Source organism: Amaranthus tricolor, chromosome 1, assembly GCF_026212465.1.
Source record: "Amaranthus tricolor cultivar Red isolate AtriRed21 chromosome 1, ASM2621246v1, whole genome shotgun sequence".
In the NCBI taxonomy this organism is placed as follows: domain Eukaryota; kingdom Viridiplantae; phylum Streptophyta; class Magnoliopsida; order Caryophyllales; family Amaranthaceae; genus Amaranthus; species Amaranthus tricolor.
Genome location: NC_080047.1, coordinates 478,512 through 497,655, shown reverse-complemented (window position 1 = coordinate 497,655; position 19,144 = coordinate 478,512). Strand labels below are relative to the sequence as shown.

At 32.3% G+C, this 19,144-nt stretch overlaps 2 protein-coding genes and 1 non-coding gene across 7 annotated transcripts; 2 read left to right on the top strand and 1 right to left on the bottom strand.

Annotated features, from left to right (window-relative positions):
* The first annotated feature begins 5,108 nt into the window (after positions 1-5,108).
* Positions 5,109-10,964, top strand: LOC130820165 (proline iminopeptidase). Of its 2 annotated transcripts, none has more exons than XM_057685441.1 (11): positions 5,109-5,244; positions 5,650-5,855; positions 7,150-7,248; positions 7,332-7,442; positions 7,524-7,586; positions 7,682-7,775; positions 8,100-8,197; positions 8,820-8,921; positions 9,155-9,268; positions 10,021-10,095; positions 10,675-10,964. In XM_057685441.1, exons 2-11 carry the CDS (start codon positions 5,715-5,717, stop codon positions 10,771-10,773), a joined length of 996 nt encoding a protein of 331 aa, XP_057541424.1. In that variant the 5' UTR covers positions 5,109-5,244; positions 5,650-5,714; the 3' UTR covers positions 10,774-10,964. The 2 variants fall into 2 exon arrangements, with proteins under 2 accessions (XP_057541424.1, XP_057541417.1); XM_057685434.1 differs by lacking the exon at positions 5,109-5,244 and adding an exon at positions 5,261-5,405.
* Positions 10,965-11,123: 159 nt separating this feature from the next.
* Positions 11,124-14,908, bottom strand: LOC130820142 (uncharacterized). 4 transcript variants are annotated; one of them, XM_057685426.1, is made up of 11 exons: positions 14,327-14,906; positions 13,857-13,921; positions 13,704-13,765; positions 13,566-13,625; positions 12,573-13,472; positions 12,439-12,484; positions 12,197-12,331; positions 12,026-12,109; positions 11,834-11,914; positions 11,632-11,753; positions 11,124-11,545 (listed from the first exon to the last, which is right to left on the bottom strand). In XM_057685426.1, exons 1-11 carry the CDS (start codon positions 14,469-14,471, stop codon positions 11,296-11,298), a joined length of 1,950 nt encoding a protein of 649 aa, XP_057541409.1. In that variant the 5' UTR covers positions 14,472-14,906; the 3' UTR covers positions 11,124-11,295. The 4 variants fall into 4 exon arrangements, with proteins under 4 accessions (XP_057541409.1, XP_057541402.1, XP_057541394.1 ...); XM_057685419.1 differs by having other exon boundaries at positions 12,026-12,331; positions 14,327-14,908; XM_057685411.1 differs by having other exon boundaries at positions 12,573-13,625.
* Positions 14,909-17,665: 2,757 nt separating this feature from the next.
* On the top strand, positions 17,666-17,737 carry TRNAE-UUC (transfer RNA glutamic acid (anticodon UUC)). The gene has a single exon. It is a non-coding gene; the product is annotated as a tRNA-Glu (tRNA).
* Positions 17,738-19,144: the final 1,407 nt, after the last annotated feature.

Sequence of the window (19,144 nt, the reverse complement as noted above, 5' to 3'; positions counted from 1 at the left end):
ATAAATTTCGTGTTTTGAGGTTGTCTCACCATGAGATGGTCTTTCACAAGAATAGATTTTTTATATTATTTATGGTCCCCCTATGTTTGACACTACCTTTATAAAAATATTTTGTTAATAGTTTTGGTCTCTATATTTTTTCACTTTTCCTCCATCAAATTTTGGTATAGGAAAAAATGATATATTCACTATCTAAAATATTATATTTTTTTTAGTTTTCGTGAACATTTGTTATGGAAAATGTTTAATGAACGGAGAGTATATACAATTTAATAAATAAATAAATAAATAAATAAATAAATATATATATATATATATATATATATATATATATATATATATATATATATATATATATATATATATATATATATATATATATATATATATATATATATATATATATACCCTCCATCAAACTTTTTTATTTTATTATTATTACTAAATAATGTCCAAATCATGTTAATGCACAACTTAAAACAATAAAAAAATTAAGGATACATATTGCACATGTACTATAAAGAATAATTTTTTCCTACAAAAATACAAAATTTTTAGACTTGTAAATATTAACTTTCCTTCTCGAGAGAAATAAGAGGTACTTTTCTCAGTTAAGGTAAGGTTTCAAGTTATATTCTCATTTAAGTTTTGCCCTTTACCTTGTAAACAAAAAAAACATATATATACCCTATAAATACCTTTTAACAAAAAAAAATTCATTCTTTTTAAACATTTGCAAAATCCATATATAGACCCCTCTCAAAAAAACGTATGATGACACCGGCCAAAAAATCTGATCCTATCTGTTAGAGTATATAAGATATCTTAGGGCCTCAACCATCAGCTCAAACTTTTGGTTGAATTGGTTCCTTGACATGGTATCAGAAATCAACATGACAATAGGTCACAGATTCGAATCTCAATCATCCCTCATTTAAAGTGGAATATTCAGCGTCTATGCGCATCCACACTTTTAACTCAATTGGCTATCGTGTGAGAGGGCGTGTTAGAGTATATAACATACCATGAGGTCTCAACCATCAACATAAGTTTTTGGTTGAGTTGGTTTCTTGAGTCCATCATCAAGAACCTAAATATCAACACCAAATTGATAAAATAAAAAAAAAAAACAGGGAAAAACATGTTTGCATAGTATTGATGGGAGATGGAACATCTTCTCAATCTTAATCATCTAGATAGTTTTAGTCAACATTTGCTCACCAAAGTAGTGTGTATTGACCTATTGACTTGGAAAATAAAACTAACTCAATCAACATTCGTGAATTTTCGACTCCTTAACAAAACTAAAACCATAAAGGAAGGAAAGAAATTTGGGTATTACAAACACATTAATTTCTTTAGGGAAAAATGTCAAAAAGTACCTAATAAATCTTTTTTTTCCAAAACATACTTAATAAAAAATTTTCTTTTCAAAAAAGTACCAAGTAACGGTTGGGGTTAAGTTTTCCGTTATCTTTTTTGCCCATTTTTAAAAAGTACCTAATAAAATTTTTCTTTTTAAAAGAGTACCAAAAACACAACATAATTATCCAATACAAACACAACATCATATAGTCACAGGCATTGGCCAACTTCTCAATTAGATAAGCCTCTTCCTCCACCTTTTAGCAATATGCCAAGAAGACCTACAAAAAACAAGTGAAAGCCCGAGTTTGATGAGGGTAGAGATGGAAAGAAGAAGAACAAGAATTTTGTTGAATCGCACTTCAAGCAAAACAAGTGTGGGAACTGTGGAGGGCTTGACCATTACAAGAAGACTTTATTAGGTACTCTTTTGAAAAGAAAAATTTTATTAGGTATTCTTTTTAAAGATGGGCAAAAAAGATAATGGAAAACTTAACCCCAACTGTTACTTGGTACTCTTTTGAAAAGAAAATTTTTTATTAGGTATGTTTTGGAAAAAAAAATATTAGGTATTTTTTTGAAAAAAAAAATTTTATTAAGTACTTTTTGGCACTTTTCCCTTTTTTTATTACAAAATTGGCTAATGAGAGTGAAATTAAAATCGAATCCGAAAATCTTACTTAAAATATTTGTAATTATCCCAATTAAAACAAGACTCCTAGTACATTATTTAGAGAATGATGATGGGATATGAAGGTGTTCCTGTATGATTTTGTAGGACAATTAATTACAAATTTAGTCTCCTGATTTGTGATTAATTAAAGATTAAGTGCTGGTGGAAGTCTGTCTTTACTATCTTACTAAGCTATGTAGTAAGATCGTTTTAGAAGATGGTTGTTCCTGTAAAATGCAACAAGGGGTTAGCAGGGCCCGAAATGTTTTTCCAGGGACCCACTTCGACGCCCAAGTCAGCATCAGTTTAAGACAAATTGCCTAATAAGTCCTTCCAAGAGCACAATGGCTATAAGGTGGATTACTGCTTAGGACTTATTTAGACGTGAGGTCTTAGTATTTAATATATGACAAATGTTCTTTTGAAGATTGATCAAAACAATTGTAATTATTTTTAGATTTGTGATTATGCTATTAATATTCTTTTGAAAATCAATGGTGGATCCTTGAAAATCAGTGGTATTAAACTCCTCAATAATAAATTACTTTGAATTCTTTGTGTTTCTTTCTTAATAGTAGAAATTAATTACCTCATTTATGTGTTCCTTGGTGAGTATTTATAGCCTATGATTGTGCATGTAAAACATTCTTCAGTTATTTTATCAATCTCCGAAATTCCCTTGCATGCCACTATAGTTGTCTTGGACGTTTCAAGTTCCTCTTTACTTTTGCGATTTTTCCTTTATTTTTCATGGCATTATTTGCTTCTTCTATCAACACATGTGCCACTAGCCTATAATGTTTTTCTATGATTGATAAGTGTCATCCAATCGCACGTGACTTTCCTATGCACTAATATTACAACATACGTTCAATGTCTTTTCAATCCTCCCAAATGAATGTTGCCAGATTACTAACTAATCTTAATAATTCATCCCAGATTAGCACTAATTTAATCTTCCCAAACGGTTTTGTACCAAAATTACTTGTGATAAATATTTTACATATACAAAAGGCGATGATTAATCAATTTTAAGTTAATTTTTAAAGGTAATTTAAGGTTAGTTTATTGTAAATTATAATATAAAGATATATTTTGTATTAAGATCGTCTCACAGTGAAATAACTTAATATAATCTGACAGTGAGAAGAGTTAATATAGGCCGACTCAAGAGTAGAATACAGTGGATAGGAATTAGGATATACGATGAATGAAGACTTGAGATACGGTCTTCACACATGAAGTCCAAGTAAACATTCAAACAAAATTTTGTGATACAGAATAGAAATCAACGCATTAAGCTTATAAGTCAAGACTCAAGAGTGGTAGTCATTCTGTCATGGAAATTTAATATGCAACTCTACTTCAGATTTCTAGATTAATTAATTATTAATAAAATCAAACACCTTAATATTTGCTCATTTATACTATTAATTACATCTCTTTGACTAATCAGAGTATAATGGCTTGCTATTTACTTGTTACCATTAATTTATAGAAGGCAATAGTACTAGTCGCATTTCAGAACTTTCAATTATTATTATTATTATATTGTCTCACTGTGGCCACACTATAAATTATAACGTAAGTGTATAATTTTTATATAAAACTAAATTTGATATAATTTTTTTAGATACAAAATTGATATCTTTCGCATATATTATGATTAGGGTTTGAAAAAAGATAAAAGAAGGTAAAATATACCGAAATAAGGAGGTTCCAATTGGAGACATGCACCCTTGACCCAAGAAAGACTTCCAAGTGAAAATAAAAGCACAAAAAATATTATAGATAAGACAAATAGCAAGACATGACAAATATATAAAGTACGGGCGAAGCAAGGCTTTTATAATAGGGGGCCCAATAATAATACAATAGTTATAAATATATTAAATAAAGTTAAAGTTCTAACATGTATAGTTAATTGAATCTCTCTTCGGGATTTTATTAGAGCAAAATCATCAATAATAAAATCTACACTAAACATCAACTAATTCCCTATCTATAGATAGTACTAGAACATCTATTAGAAAATCATCTTCCATTTTGTCCTTAGCTTAATCTTAACAATGATCATTGCGGAAAATACACGCTCACATGTTGCCGTAAAAACAGGGATATGTAAAAGGTATCGGATTAATTTATCAACAAGTGGAAACTTTATTTATTTTCCTATTTCTGTCAATTTTGACATAATAATGCCAAGGTTGAGGGCTTTTCAAATTGCATATGCTGACAAACATCGACGTGAAAATGTTGCAATTCATACCGAAGTTGAAGTTTTCTTGATCGGAGAAGTCTTCGGTATATATTTGTTTGCCAAATTGCATATTTTGTCAATATCAAAAGACTTGAAAGAATCTTTAGGATCTAAAAGTGTACTAAGAATTAGAAGATCAATCATATTTTCATTAAATCTATGATCGAGTTCTTATAGTAGTGCATTTGCTGCCGCAATAAATAAGTCACTCAAAAATGATACTTCATTATTATATTCCCCCTGACGAGAACGACTTTTACCCACTTGGTGAGGATCACGTTCAAGAATAAAATTGTTAACATTATCACTAACTCGACTCAAATAAATTTATGAGGAATGGGAGGTGGCCCGTGGGCCGCGGCTGAAATCAAAATATTAAGGAAAACTTGAAATCTTTAAGTCAAAAAATCAAAAAAATGAACCAAATAATCTAACTTTCAAACTTAATCCAAAAGTAAACGCGAAATTTTCAAATTTGAGGTTTGGGGCTTTTCGCAGTCAGGTCAAAGAAAACAAAATAGCTGTTCGCAGTTAGTAACTGCGAACAACTATTTTGACCTATTTTTGTGGAGCATGCTGTTCGCAGTTAGAACAGGTGAAAACAGGTCAAATAGCTTTTCGCAGTTACTAACTACGAACAACTATTTTTTCTTTTTTGACCCAAAACCTCAAATTTAAAAATTTCATACTTACTTTTGAAATAAGTTTGAAAGTTGAATTACATCATTCTTTTTTTTTTTTAATGTTTTGATTTAAAGATTTCAAATTTTCAGTATTAAGAGATTATATAAGTTCTCTGTCAACTGTCAAGGCTCAAGGCCCAAGGGAAATGAGTATTCAGTCTGAACATCTGAAGACCGGATAGAAGACACAGAAAGAGCAACTAACAGTTTGATTACTTGGGTTATTTTCTTGTAAAATCCTCAATTTGGTTAAATATATACAGGTAATACTGAAATTTACTATGTTCAATAAGAATTATTGTGATTAGGATGATGACGTTTGGGGCAAAGTTTTTTCTTCCTTCTAAAACTTTGCCTCTTTTTTCTTTACCCCCTTTATTAAAATCCTATTCTTTTTCCACTCAACACAATTTCTCCTTGCCAGGTCTTCACTTTTTCTATGTTAATTTTGATCTGGGTATTTCATATTTGTATTTGATTGGTTACTAAAAAGGGGTTTTGTTTAGTTAAAGTAATTATCTTTTGAACTTTTCATGCACAAAAAAAGAAAGCTGACACTGAAAAAAGTTGTATCTTTTGAATTGTAATTTTGATGTGGGTAGTTGTATTTAATTGATTACTGAAATGGGTTTGGGCTACATTTATGTAATTTATATTTATCTGTGCAGAACAAAGAAGAAAACTTAGGTTTCAAGTGAGAAATTGTGTTCCTAGTATTGAAAAGCAGTTAGAAATGGCATCGGAGGGCAAGGAAGAAGTATGTGAAGTGAATACAAATCTGTATCCTCTTATAGAACCTTATAGTTCTGGGTTCTTGAAGGTTTCAGATATTCACACTCTTTATTGGGAGCAATCTGGGAATCCAAATGGGCATGTGAGTAACTCATTTGTATGTTTTTTGATATTGTGTGATGTATAGTCTAGTGATGTTTTAGTTGAAATTGTGATCAAATTTGTTTTTAATGGTTCAATTTGGTGTAAAGATTGCTGCTTTGTGTTGCCTATTTCTTTTTCTGATGTTGAGTCTTCTTTAGTGTTTTTGCTATACCAAAACCAATTGCTTGCTTTGGGAATGTATGTTATTAAACTAAATTTTGACTTGTCTTGTGTTAGTTAAATCATGGTTTGCATTTGGATTCAACAACTAGTTTATAAATCTAGTAAAAGTGCTCTCTGCCTCCCTCTATTTTTCTGTGTGCCTACCTCATTTGGTTTTTGTCACTATTTAAACTGCAAATTTAACATGTTTGATTCGTTTCGATGTAAATTTTATTAATATTAGTGAATTGGATAGTTAGTGTAGAACCAAATGGGATTTGTTTGTGGATCACATTATATGTTTCACCTTTGTAGGTTAGTTTTGAAGGAATAGCATTGAACGGAATGGAGTAGGATTGATGGCAAGTGTACAACTTGTTTAAGAAACATGATGGGATTATAAGATGCTTTATCTTCTCTTTCAAATATGTCAAAATAAGTAGATCACTACGGAAATATTTTGAATTTTGTTTATTGTGTTTGTTTATCCATGAGGATCATTCGATCTTCTTCTCTGGCAAGATCCTCAATTTCTTGTCATGTTCATTTATCGGAATGTAAGTTTTAGTTTATCTTTACAGCAAAGATAAAATGTAAAAAAAAAAAAAAAAGTCTGAAGACAATGTCAGACTGATAGAAATTGAAGTCTTAGATGTGATCAAAGTGACTTTAGTTGCACTACTTTTAACTCATAATTATAGAATTTGAATTTAGACATCCAATTTTGTATCAGTTTTTTGGCTTAAATTAAGGTGACAACAAATTAAGACATGAATTTTGGTGTGTGAGATTGAGATGCTATAGAATTCAGTTACATGGTGTTACTGTAGCTGGTTAGATGGGTGGGTAATTTTTGAGTTGCTTTGATTTATACTTCATACGTCTTGTTGAGGGTTCTACTTCAGCAATTTGTACGACTTAGGGTGTATTGTTTCAATGTTTGCCAATTTAGAAATCGAAGGGAAAGAAAATATTTTATATTATAGAACATATTCTTGGATATAAGGTTCTCTATTCAAATTTCAGCTGTTGACAAAATCCGGTTTGTCAGAGCTGTAGTTCCCGCATCTTGTATTCCTGCTACTTCGTTGTGCTCTTTGCATTTAAAGTTCGAAACTTTTTGTTTGCAGCCAGTTGTCTTTCTTCATGGTGGACCAGGCGGTGGAACTTCACCAAGTAATAGAAAATTCTTTGACCCCGATTTTTACAGAATCATTCTCTTTGATCAGGTTAGCAACTATAGTTGACTTTGTAACACTGAAATTACTTTTTCACATTTGTGTAAATGCGGCTTCTCTCCTTATCTTTGCAGAGAGGATCTGGTAAGAGTACTCCCCATGCTTGTCTGGAGGAGAATACAACATGGGATCTCGTTGCAGATATAGAAAAGCTTCGAGAGCATTTGGAAGTTCCTGAATGGCAGGTTTACTTTCTTAATTTTTGATCTTCATTAGTTTATGGGTTATTATGCGTCTATGTGATGTTGATTCTTCCCAATGTGCAGGTGTTTGGTGGCTCATGGGGAAGTACATTGGCTCTTGCATACAGTCAGTCACACCCCGACAAGGTCAGCACTCAGCTTTCATTTTCTCGTTTATTGTGAATCCGAAAGCTTATTCTTTAGCCTTAACTTACTGAGAAGATTTGGTTAATTTTTTTAAGGTCACCGGTCTAGTCCTTAGGGGGATCTTCCTTTTGCGCAAAAAAGAGATTGATTGGTTCTATGAAGGGGGTGCTGCTGCTATATTTCCTGATGGTAGGTTCTTTTGTTATTCAGATATTTATATACATATTAAATATCTTTCCATTGGGGGCAAATTTTGTACATGAAAACATCTGTGCACTTCTTTGTTTCCTATCAAGGGTCAATTGAAAACAACACCTTTGTTTTTACAAGGGCTAACTTGCGTACATTCGCTTCCCAAATCTGCTTAGATGGGAGCCATTTAATGGCATTGGGATTTGGGGTGATGAAATGTTGTATATGGATCGCAATTTCTTTAAAGCACAAATTTTGATATTCTTTTCGTTACTCTTAACTTGTTAATTTTTTTTTTTTATCTTTTCTCCTTCAATACAGCTTGGGAGTCATTTAGAGATCTAATTCATGAAAATGAAAGGGGATGTTTTGTTGATGCCTACCACAAGAGATTAAACTCGGATGATAAAGAAACACAGGTTACTTTGTCCTGCTTTGGTCTTTGTTCCTTTTTGATGTGAACTTGTGACAGTTTGTCTGTCTGTGAAGTGTGAACCAATCTGGATGCTGCATATTAATAGAACGATCTATAAGAATCATGTAGGTCGAAGGCTTGATGCATTATATATTCTATTTTGTTTAGAACTCTTAGCTCCAAATAAGATTAACCCTTTTCTCTGAATTGTATATGGCTTGCTTGAAATGGCCCATGAAATGTTTCAAATTTTTGTTCCCAAACTAGGCACACTTCTCCTTTGTATGGCTTTTTGTTCCCAAACTAGGCACACCTTCTCTACAGTTGCGTGTAAAATGAGCTTTTTATGTCGAGACTTTTTTGAGGCATTCATACCATGTAGGTTGAAAGACAAAGAGAAGGTAAGTTATTTGGATGTTTGCTTGCTGGCTGTCTTACGAGTTTTTCACTTACGAATGACATGCTTTCTGCAAATTTATCTTGTTTGTTGTGGGACATAGTGGTCTGTCTTCCTTCTCTTTGGTGCATCTCTTTTGAGCTTATTGTAGAGTTCTGAACCTTTTCCTTTTGCTCTTTTTTATGCTGATTTTTATCAATAATAATCAGATCTTCCTATGTTTACTTAGCTAGCAGCTGCAAAAGCATGGACGACATGGGAAATGATGACAGCCCATCTTATTCCTAGTGAAGAAAACATTAAGCGAGGGGATGATGATGATTTTTCACTAGTAAGTTTGTGATTCCTGTGTTTGCAAATTGGATTCTATCAGCTTTTTATTTGCATTGGTGGTATATTAACTTATAATACAAGTTTGGATTTCGGACATTGGGTTTTGGATCAAGTAATTTTTTGCCTTCTATGTGGATCCCTCCTCATTTTGAAGCAAGTTCTGTGAATATGCATATCCTTTTGTGGGTTTTTTTCTTGAAGTTGTGATTAACGTATTGTTTTCTTTTTCAGGCCTTCGCTCGTGTAGAAAACCATTACTTTGTGAATAAAGGTTTCTTTTCTTCTGATTCCTTCCTTCTTGATAACATCGACAAAATAAGGCACATTAAGTGTACTATCGTGCAGGTATATTCTTCATCTCTAATTTGCTAATGCTGGTAGATCAAATGAAAATTAAAAATTTTGTAGAACGTGAAAAGGCAGTGTTATTTTTTGAAATGACATACTTAAACTTGAAAGTTATTTTGTGTTCAAGGATAAAAATTGGCTACCTGAAGATGTAGGTAGCCAAGTGTCTGGGATCCCGATGTTCTGGGGTATCCCATTCCCAGGGAGTGGAAATCCCGACACTCGGTCAGTCATAATTAGTTATTTGTAGTAAAGGATTGATCAAGAACAAATGAGCAATATATTAATGGACCTTTTTTTAACTAGACCCTTTAATGTGCATCGTTTAATATATTCTTGATAGATTCATGATCACATTATGTTAATATCACATTACAAGGGTAAGGTTTTATGCCGATAGGCGACAACCTTAGAGTAGCCAAGATGTCAAACGGACTTCTTAGAGCTGCCTGGTTTATGTTGATTGTAAACCTTGGCGGGTAACCAGGAAGTTTGCAGGTTACCTACTTTTTGAATGGCTAGAAATGTTGTCTACTTATCCTATGCTTATATTCACTATTATTGTATGATTTACAATTTGCATTGGATACATATGATCATTTATCGAGTAACGAGTAACTCCACTCTTGAATGGAAGCTTTTTTCTCATCACCGTGACTGGGAATACTAAACATAAAACAAGAAAAATAAAAACATAAGAATCTACCTTGTAAAGTCATGGAATTGATGTGTAATTGCTGATTTTGCAGGGTAGATATGATGTTGTTTGCCCCATAATGTCAGCATGGGATCTCCATAAAGCGTGGCCAGAAGCTGAATTTAAGGTAATATATGTTTATGCCATTTACCCTTCTGCTGTAGCTAAATGCATTATATTATAGGCGGTGAAAGGCAGCTAGGTCTGCCTTCCCACATTTAAGATAAGTCGAGGACTCGATGAAGTCTTCTGTACATCAAACTAGGTTAATCATTGGTTGTAATTCCCCTTGATCAAGTAATAAATAAGTTGTACGTTGATGATTTCTATTTAATATGACGTTTTATATTCCACTTGTTTATTTTTGATGGATCTAAAACTTTATATTTTTTTGTTTTCGGATTAAAAATTCGCTTTAGTAAAATTGCTCGTAAAATCATATTCACTCCTTTCTTATGTTTAGTAATCATTTTTCAATCAAGGGTCAATTGAAACCAACCTCCTTGTTGTTATAACGGTAAGATTCCGTGCATCTACACTTCAAATCCCGTGAGCCAATTACTGATTCAGTAATGGAATATTGGTATTTGATGATTCCAGAACATGTTCGTACTCGATGAAACCATATATATATAGGTTTTTGGTTTGGATTATAATGAACTATACTAAAAGAAAGCTCATTAAATCATTTGTGCTTTTGTTGTAGGTGGTTCCTAATGCAGGCCATTCTGCCAATGAATCTGGAATATCTGCTGAACTTGTTGCTGCAAATGAGAAGCTCAAAAACTATTACCTAGGCAAATAGTAAGCATTATGATATCTGGAAGAATTTTTTCAGAATAAGTATGTGCAATGTTTTTCACTGATTTAATCAGATAACAGATGCAAAGGTAGAAGCAGAGTGAGAACTTTAGCATGCATATTTGATGTGTGTTATGTTAAACTTTTCGTCTGAATTCATTTCGAAATAAACGTCGAACAACAGGTTTAAGAGAATCATGGGTTGACTTGATAAATAGTTAAAATTAACGTTTTGGTTATGATAGAATTTCGATTCTCACTACATACAGGGGGCTCTGCTCCTCTTTCTTATTACCGAATACAAAAAAAAAATACGAGACTAATAAATTAGTTCTTTTTCGTTGAGCACAGGAGTAAAATAAAATGCTTACTTAATCAAGCACAACCGAACACACTTAACACAATGAAGATACATTCACTGAAATCTTATCGACAAAAAGATATTCAATGAAATAATTGAACCAAATTACCAAAAAATAAAAGGAAAGAATCAAATAATTGAAGAACCAAAACTGTATCTATACACTCAAAAAACTTCATATCCGTAAGGTTTATTAGCTGTGCAGCTTTTGGGTTTATGCAAACTGTGAAATCTTGGCTCTCTCGAGGTAGTTACAGTTTTTCCCTGTGCTGCTGATTTCGGAGCTACTGAAGCTTTGTTTGCTGAATCAACAGTATCTTTTCCTTGTTTCCTGGGTTTCTTTCGTTTTGATACAGTTGCTTCAGTTTTCTCCGTTACCTCAAGTCCCCGAGGTTTTTCACCAGATACAATTTCCCTGCAGATAAATCCAGTGTTGTTACACACTCACACTTATAAACTACTTATTATGATAGAATTTACTGCATTGTGAATTCTGCTAACCTCGTAGGCACTTTTAATTTCTTCTGCAAGATAGAAGATTTGGTTTTCCCAGAACTCTTCTCTGATTTCGGTTCTACTTCTTTTAAGGTCTTGTATCTGCTTCGTATTGGTCTTGCAAATGCCTGCTTAAGAGAAAAACTCTTTGAAGAAACTATCTACAGAAATCACTATTTCAGTGGTAATAAACAGGGTTTCGACTTACAGGTTGTTCCTTTTTGAACCCTGTGCTCTCATCTTTCTTGCTTCCCTTTGTTTTGTTCTCGCTTACCCCATTTCCCGTGCCCTGATGAAAGTAAGAATCATTGATGTTAACATGTCTATCGTTAAGACTTTTAACTGTAAATCCTTAATTAACAACAAACTTCATATGCAATGACTGATTGTAAAAGTTCACCTGTGAATTTTCGCTTGTATGAGATGAGTTTTCGAAATAAGTAGCTTTTCTCTCTAGAGTTGCCTCTTTTAAAACTCCTCTTTCCTGAATCAAAGCGATTCCAATGAGATTTTGAACCATCAAAAGAAGCGAGCTCTCGTAAGTTGGGTAAAGTCTAAAGATTGTACTCACATCAGTGCGCAGCCTGAAAGGTTTAGGATTCGTCGGCTTGAGTTTCCTATTCTTCAATGTTTGTGTACCACTTCTTGCTGGACAGTTTTCTTTCAAAATCTTGTCCTGTTTTTGTTGAAATTGCTTTGTATTGACCTATATCATATCCATAAGTTCATGTCAGAAAAAGAACAGAAACTTGCATATTCCCTTTCATACAATGTAAATAGTGTACACATTGTGTTTGAAGTAGTGATTATTACCTTAGGTTCCATAGGTGTACGATTCTTGCTGTTACTATTCAAATTCCTGAAAATACGATCACGAAAATGATTGTTGCAATGATATACTTGTAATAGGAAAAACCAAATTTGTAGATTATAGCAGTGGCGCACACCTGATATTATCTGTGTTCCGAACATTTTCTTTCTCATCGTTGTCCTTTTGTTCACGTTTTCTTGAATTCTTATTTTTAAGGACTGCAGCAATGGTATTGCCGTTTTCCTTTTCATCCGCATAAAGTTCTTGGATTACCGTAGTATTCTCTTCTGCCGAAACTTTACTGACAGGTTCCGAACCTGAATTCATTTCACTATCTGGATTCTGATTTTTTACATCATCTTCAATCACGTCTTTGTGTTGTTCTGCCTCATTTGATTCTGGAATCGCCATGAAATTCTCTTCTACTGAAATCTTGCTGTCAGAATCTAGACCTGAATCGATTTCACTCTTCTGAGAAATTGCAGACAGTACCACAAAAGTTTCACAACCTGTCGTAGGCCTCTCCGAAGATGAAGTTTCTCCAGGCCTTGACTTCTCATCTATTTCCATATCACTCGAGTCATCCGAGAGCTTATCATAAAGCTTCTTGTGATTCAATTTGGTTTTACTCTTTACACTTCTAGAAGATTTGGCTTCATTCTCTCGCGTTTGTGCCATGTAGGAACTTGGTTTTTCTCTCGAGCCATCGAAAGGCAGCTTCTTTTGAATCACCCCCTTTTTTTGTGTATTTATCTGCAAGTTTTTAACCCCTTCACACAGCTTAGTTATAGGGGTACTCAACTTCTTTCTTTCACTTGTGCAATCCTTGGATTGTTTACACATTAACGTATTCTTCTTCCCTAGAGCTGCTTTCTTTGGTGAGTTGAACACCAAAGCCTTTGCCATCACCTTACTTTTAGGCAATGAAATGCTCGATTTCTTCGCGTTCCGAACACTTCGAAAGGCATTACCTTTAGGAGAACTACCCTTTTTCATCCTAGGAGAAGTCATATACTTGGCTGCAACATGCTTCACCCTAACATTAGGAGTTGAAGCAGGGAGTTTTTGTTTGCCTTTTTTGTCATTATGAAAGAGCTTCTTAGAGATTGAAGAAGATACTATTGCTAACCTTGGTAGCCTGGATTTTGAAGATTTCGGAGGGGCCGAAACTGGGCATTTCTTATAATCACTGAAAAACAGATAACAAACTTTAAATTCAATTCATCATTAACAAAAGTGAAACTTACATTAGAGATTTGATGAATACCTTAGAGGTTTTCGGGTGATTGCTCGTTGAAACAGTACATTAGGACTCCTAGCAGCCATTACCTGCAAAATCCAATGACTTTAGTTAAGCCAAAATCACCTTATATATCATAAAATACAGATGTATCTTTGAGTATGGAAATCAAAATCTAACCCGAAGCACGAAATTCTTGTTAATGGCTTCAGAATCCATTTCTTTTTCATGTCTTCGATCACATCCTATAACAATCATTTCTTTAAATGAAGTTGAAGTACACAAATATTGCAAGGTGCTAAATTTGCTTCAAATCCAAAACCAGAAATGCACAATCATAACTATGATGTATTTTGTTAATAGTCATAGATTTACTTCAATTTAACCTAGAAAAAAATTAAAATATCAGCTCATATCTTGAAGTCATCCTCATGCTTGCGCTGATAATTTCTTTTTAAAGGAGGTCAATACAGGAATAGTTTCGGCACTGATTCAGTTATAATACAAAAAAAAAACCCATGAATTTAAACAGCATAATTGAGATTTGAGATGTATTCCATTATTATCATGAAATTCGCTCATACAGTACAATTTCAGTTTCAAAACAATCCAAATTCCTTTAAATTTTGGAGAGAGAAAAAAGAACATACCAACTCGAGAACAGAACCAAAATCGATCATCAGGACAAAAATGATCTGGGAGTGTAAAATCGACGAACTTTGGAGCTTCGATTTCCTCATAAAATTCTTCTTCTTCAAATTCCGTTGATGAAACCAGCTGAAATTTCTCTTCCATATTTTCAACAAATACGTGGGATTGGGAAAGGATTAAATTTTTTTGAGGAACGTTGATTTATCGACCGAGTAAAATAGGGGATTTAAGAAAGAGGATGTAGCAGGAAACTGGAAAGTAGTTTAAGAATGAAGAGCGTTAGATTGTGGGTTTTGAACAAACTACCTGAATAAAGAAAAATATATTTTTTTTTTCGAAAAAAAAGCGTCTGAGATCTGATAACGAAAACTAGCCGTTGGGAGCTGTTAAAGCAATCTTATAATTCACTCTTGTTTTGGGTTCGGATAGTAAAACCTCAAGAGAGATGGGCCCGGATACCGCCCCGGTCATGTTAATAGTGCTATGAACAAATAAGCAATTCAGATTTTCCGGGTTAAAAAGTTCAAGGTTTTTTAGGTTTATAAAGTAGATTGAGGGAGAGAAGAAGTTAGCAAAAATTAAATTTAGGTTGTTCTTGGAAAAAGTTTTACATGTACGAGAAATTTTTTGAAGTATTGATCTTGGGTTGAATCATTTCTACACAAAGGTGCCGGATTCGGTTGACTTAAAATCGAGTTAAGAGTTGACCTTAACTTCAGTCAACTAAAAATCAAACTCATTTGGGTTTGAGTATATTGTAATTTTGTTAATTTTTTCTTAGACCAACTTTTTATATGTTTTCTATTTACAGGAAGTCTTGTATGAGATAAGCAGTTCAAAGTTGAACTTACATAGCAGCTAATTAAATAAAAATAATATTTTTTTCATTAAATTCTAATTTATTAATTCGTCTCACGGTGAAACTCCCTTAATAAAGAATTGATCATTCATTTATGATTAAAGTTAGTTTAGGATTAGAATTGTACATTTGGACATGTGAATAAATTTTGGATATGATATTTCAAATCAGGTAAATTTCAATTTTTATGTGTACGTAAACGTTTTGACAATCTAATTTAATTTCTTTATCAAATTTTTCTAGACGACGGAGTTGAATTATGCTCGATTTCTCAATTAATCAAATTAAATTTTAACCTATCTAATATAACCAATCAGTTGGCTACTTCTATAGCATTGAATGATTTTTCTTTTGTTGAATGCTTGTTTAAAGAAATTTTATTCTGTTTGTCTATCAGATATTTTATAAAAGGAAAAATTATTGTAAATAATCTAACTTAATTTCAATTACCTACCAATAATCGTATCTCTTGAAGAATTTTTAATAATTCAAACTTTGCTTTCAGTTTGTTGTAAATGGATCCTTTAGAATATGACATGTTATATTAGGTTACCTCTCAATATATCAGGTTACCTCTCATCTTTTCCTTCTTTATAATAATTCAACCTATTTTCCATTACTTGCCAATAATCTCACCTTTTGAATTTTTGTTCAATAATCCAACCTTCGTTTTCATTTTGTTGCTCATGGACCCTTCAAGAAACTAAGTACTCAATTTCTCTTTGCCACTAGTTTATCATAATTCAACATATCTCATCCATACATGTTAAGTCTCTTTGAATTTCTTTAACACATTTTCTCTTCAATTATTATTAAAAAATCCACAATTTTTAAAATACTCAATTTCTCTTTGTCACTGATTTTGAAGGGATAGTATACTTTGAAGGAAAGCGAAAAACATACGACTATTATTAATTTCTTTATAATTATATTGATTATAAAATTTTTACGTGTAAATTTCAACTTAATAAAGATAATACATAACGGGTCGGTGGGTAACCGATTGTATTTTGTGGCCCATGACCCAGCCTGGTTAAGGCAGGTCAGGTACCTGACCCGAGTTATACTATTTTAAAAAAATTAACTAGCCATTTAGGATGTGGGTCTGCAGGTCGGATGATGGGAAATGTTTCATATGTATGTAAAGACACTTACTATTTATGCAATGATCAACTTCATAAGCTTGAGATTTAATAGCAATTTCATTTAGCTTTTTAAAGGGTCTATTGGCAACAAACTAAAAGCAAAGGAAATAATAGCTTCTTGAAGGGTCTATTGGCAACAAACTGAAAGCAAAGAATGGATTATTAAAAAAATTTAAAGGTGGGATTATTGGCAAGTAATGAGAAATATATTGGATTATTATAAAGATGGAAGAAGATGAGAGGTGCCCTGATATAACTGGTCATCTTTTGAATGATTTATTGGCAACAAACTGAAAACAAATGTTGGATTATTAAAAAAGTTTTCAAAAGGTAAGATTATTAGCAACTAATTGAAAATAAATTGAATTATTCACAATAATTTTTCCTTTATAAGAAAGTAATGTTAAGTTATTATTAACTCTTGGTATAACATTACACAAAATTTAAAGTTAATGAAAATATTGATTAAATAAATACGAAAGATTAAAGAGAAAATGTGAAATTACTAAAATCAACAATAGTAATATTAGAAATGTAATTTAATTTATTTTATAAAAGTGAAAATATCTAATGATTGTGTCTAAGTGGACAAAGTTTTTTTGAATACATGGTGTATTGGAAGAAATAATAACAATCGAAATCAATATTTTTATATAGGAAAGTTTTATTTTACCAATTGACACAAGAATTAATTGTTAGGCCTTTTAAACAGATCAAGTTGAGTTGGGTTTAAGTTTGGGTCATATATAAACAGGTCAGAAAATCCTTGATTCGAACCCAACCCATTTAGTTAATTGGGTCGAAAATCACAACCTTGACCCGACCTGCAACAGATCAGGTTGACCTGATTTCGACCAACTTAACCCGTTTATAATTTTTTGGTTTTCGTTTTAAGGTTTTTAACGTTGATTAAATCTAATTTTTTAGGCTTTAATTTTAACTTTATGTTTTTTTGTTGTTTATTTTGTACTTACTATTAAAAATAAGAAAATATTAAATGAACTAAATTTAGCGTATACTTATTGATTTAACTCAAAATTAACACATTTAATTAAATGGGTTATATAGGTTTTTTTCAGGTTTAAAATTTTAACCTGAACCTAACGCATTTAATAAACAGATTAGGTCGGGTCGACCCATTTAATTAATTGGGTCAAAAGTCTAAACTCAAACCCACTTATTTCAGGTTAGGTTTAGGTCGGGTTAGCAGACCGGGTTAACTTTTGCCAGCCCTACCAATTTTCTCAAATGGACAAAGTTAAGTCTAAGCTCATACCCAAGTATATCCGGACCTAATTAATTTTAGATAACTTGATTCACATTTATATCAACGTTCCGTTGTCGTCCAGCGGTTAGGATGTCTGGCTTTCACCCAGGAGACCCGGGTTCGATTCCCGGCAACGGAATTTTTTTTCGGAAGCTTTGAGAAATAATTTCTAAATAAACGCCTACTTCTGTTGTGTAGCTTTGTGTAAACTGTAAAGGTTGATTTATACTTAAGCATTTAAGCTTCTGATAATATTATCATTATCCCCTAAAATAGGAAAATAAATAATAATAAAATAGGAAAAAAAAATTTAAACAAAGTAAAATTAGCAAAAATGTTTTATTATATCAATTGGATTGCAATATACTCCCTCCAATTCAGCCAAAGAGTTCCATTTGACTTTTTACGAATTTTAAAGTGGGTTAAAATGGGATCTTAAGGGTAGGAGATAGAGTGATGTTTTGAGTTTTTAATGAATTGATTAGGAGGTTAATGATTCACTCCAAATTTGAAGATAATTGTGTGCTTTTACAAATGCTGAACATTTTTCACCTTCAAAAGTCTTTAATTTTTTTCAAGTCATAACGAAAATTAAATATTCCGGGTTCATAACCGAAATACATACGTCCTACAAATACATTACATAATTAGTCCGACTAATAAAGAAAATTACATAGTTCGACTACTTAATCTCGGATAGTCTTCTCAATTTTTCAACAGCTTCGGTGTAGTTGTAGTCTTTGTTGATCATGTGGGTGCGGATTTTTTTTCCGATCAGTGACTTCAGATTTTTCACCATACCAAAAAAATCGATGCATTAATATTTTCATAAATTGCCACAGAATTGTAAACAAATCAATTTTTATTTTGTAAAAAAATTATCACAGTACCATCCCTTTTTGTTTCAAAAAACCAAAAATAAATGTTAAAAAAGAACAGAAACAACAAACTGTCGCCAAAGAGCAAGCTGCCATAGAAATCAGAATACACAAACAGACGCCAAAAATGAAAATGCAAGCTAAACAAAAAATCAACTTAAACAAATCAGAAACCAAAGTCATCAAATGTTGGTGCCATTAATAAAAATGCAAAATAGAAATTCAGACTAAGTTTATTAAATACCAAGTTATCAGCCTCATTAATTACACATCCAAATTAAAATGGCTCCCTCCAAAAATCTTTCCACCCAACAAAGACTCAAATAATGCAAAAGTTATTGTCCTCATTAAACAAAAAGGAAAAACCGATGCAAGGTACAATTAATGCACTTGCAACAGAATTTGAAGTATGAAAGAAAACAATCAAGAGATTATAGAAAGAAGTTCAAAAGTAAAGGGTAAATAACGAAATAGTCATCAACCTCAACAATAAAAGGGTTGGGAGATAAGCACCACATAAGATTCAATTTGATGAGGAAAAATTCAAGTCCATCAAATTTGAACTAAAAGGAGAAACATTAGGAATCTAGTTCATGATCAATATTAGAAAAATAAGCATCAATAGAAGAATATTCACGATCAGCCTACAGATCAGCCCCAAGAGTGTA

What these genes read in the sequence shown, in the direction of transcription:
- LOC130820165 (XM_057685434.1), top strand. Translation starts at nt 5,291, where the DNA reads ATGATGACGTTTGGGGCAAAGTTTTTTCTTCCTTCTAAAACTTTGCCT. An exon ending in ACACAATTTCTCCTTGCCAG is followed by an intron (nt 5,406 to 5,649) that starts GTCTTCACTTTT and finishes TTATCTGTGCAG; the next exon opens with AACAAAGAAGAAAACTTAGG. An exon ending in TGCTGCTATATTTCCTGATG is followed by an intron (nt 7,776 to 8,099) that starts GTAGGTTCTTTT and finishes CCTTCAATACAG; the next exon opens with CTTGGGAGTCATTTAGAGAT.
- LOC130820142 (XM_057685402.1), bottom strand. Translation starts at nt 14,471, where the DNA reads ATGGAAGAGAAATTTCAGCTGGTTTCATCAACGGAATTTGAAGAAGAA. An exon ending in GGTTCAAAAAGGAACAACCT is followed by an intron (nt 11,754 to 11,833) that starts GTAAGTCGAAAC and finishes TCTCTTAAGCAG; the next exon opens with GCATTTGCAAGACCAATACG. An exon ending in AAATTAAAAGTGCCTACGAG is followed by an intron (nt 11,546 to 11,631) that starts GTTAGCAGAATT and finishes ATTTATCTGCAG; the next exon opens with GGAAATTGTATCTGGTGAAA.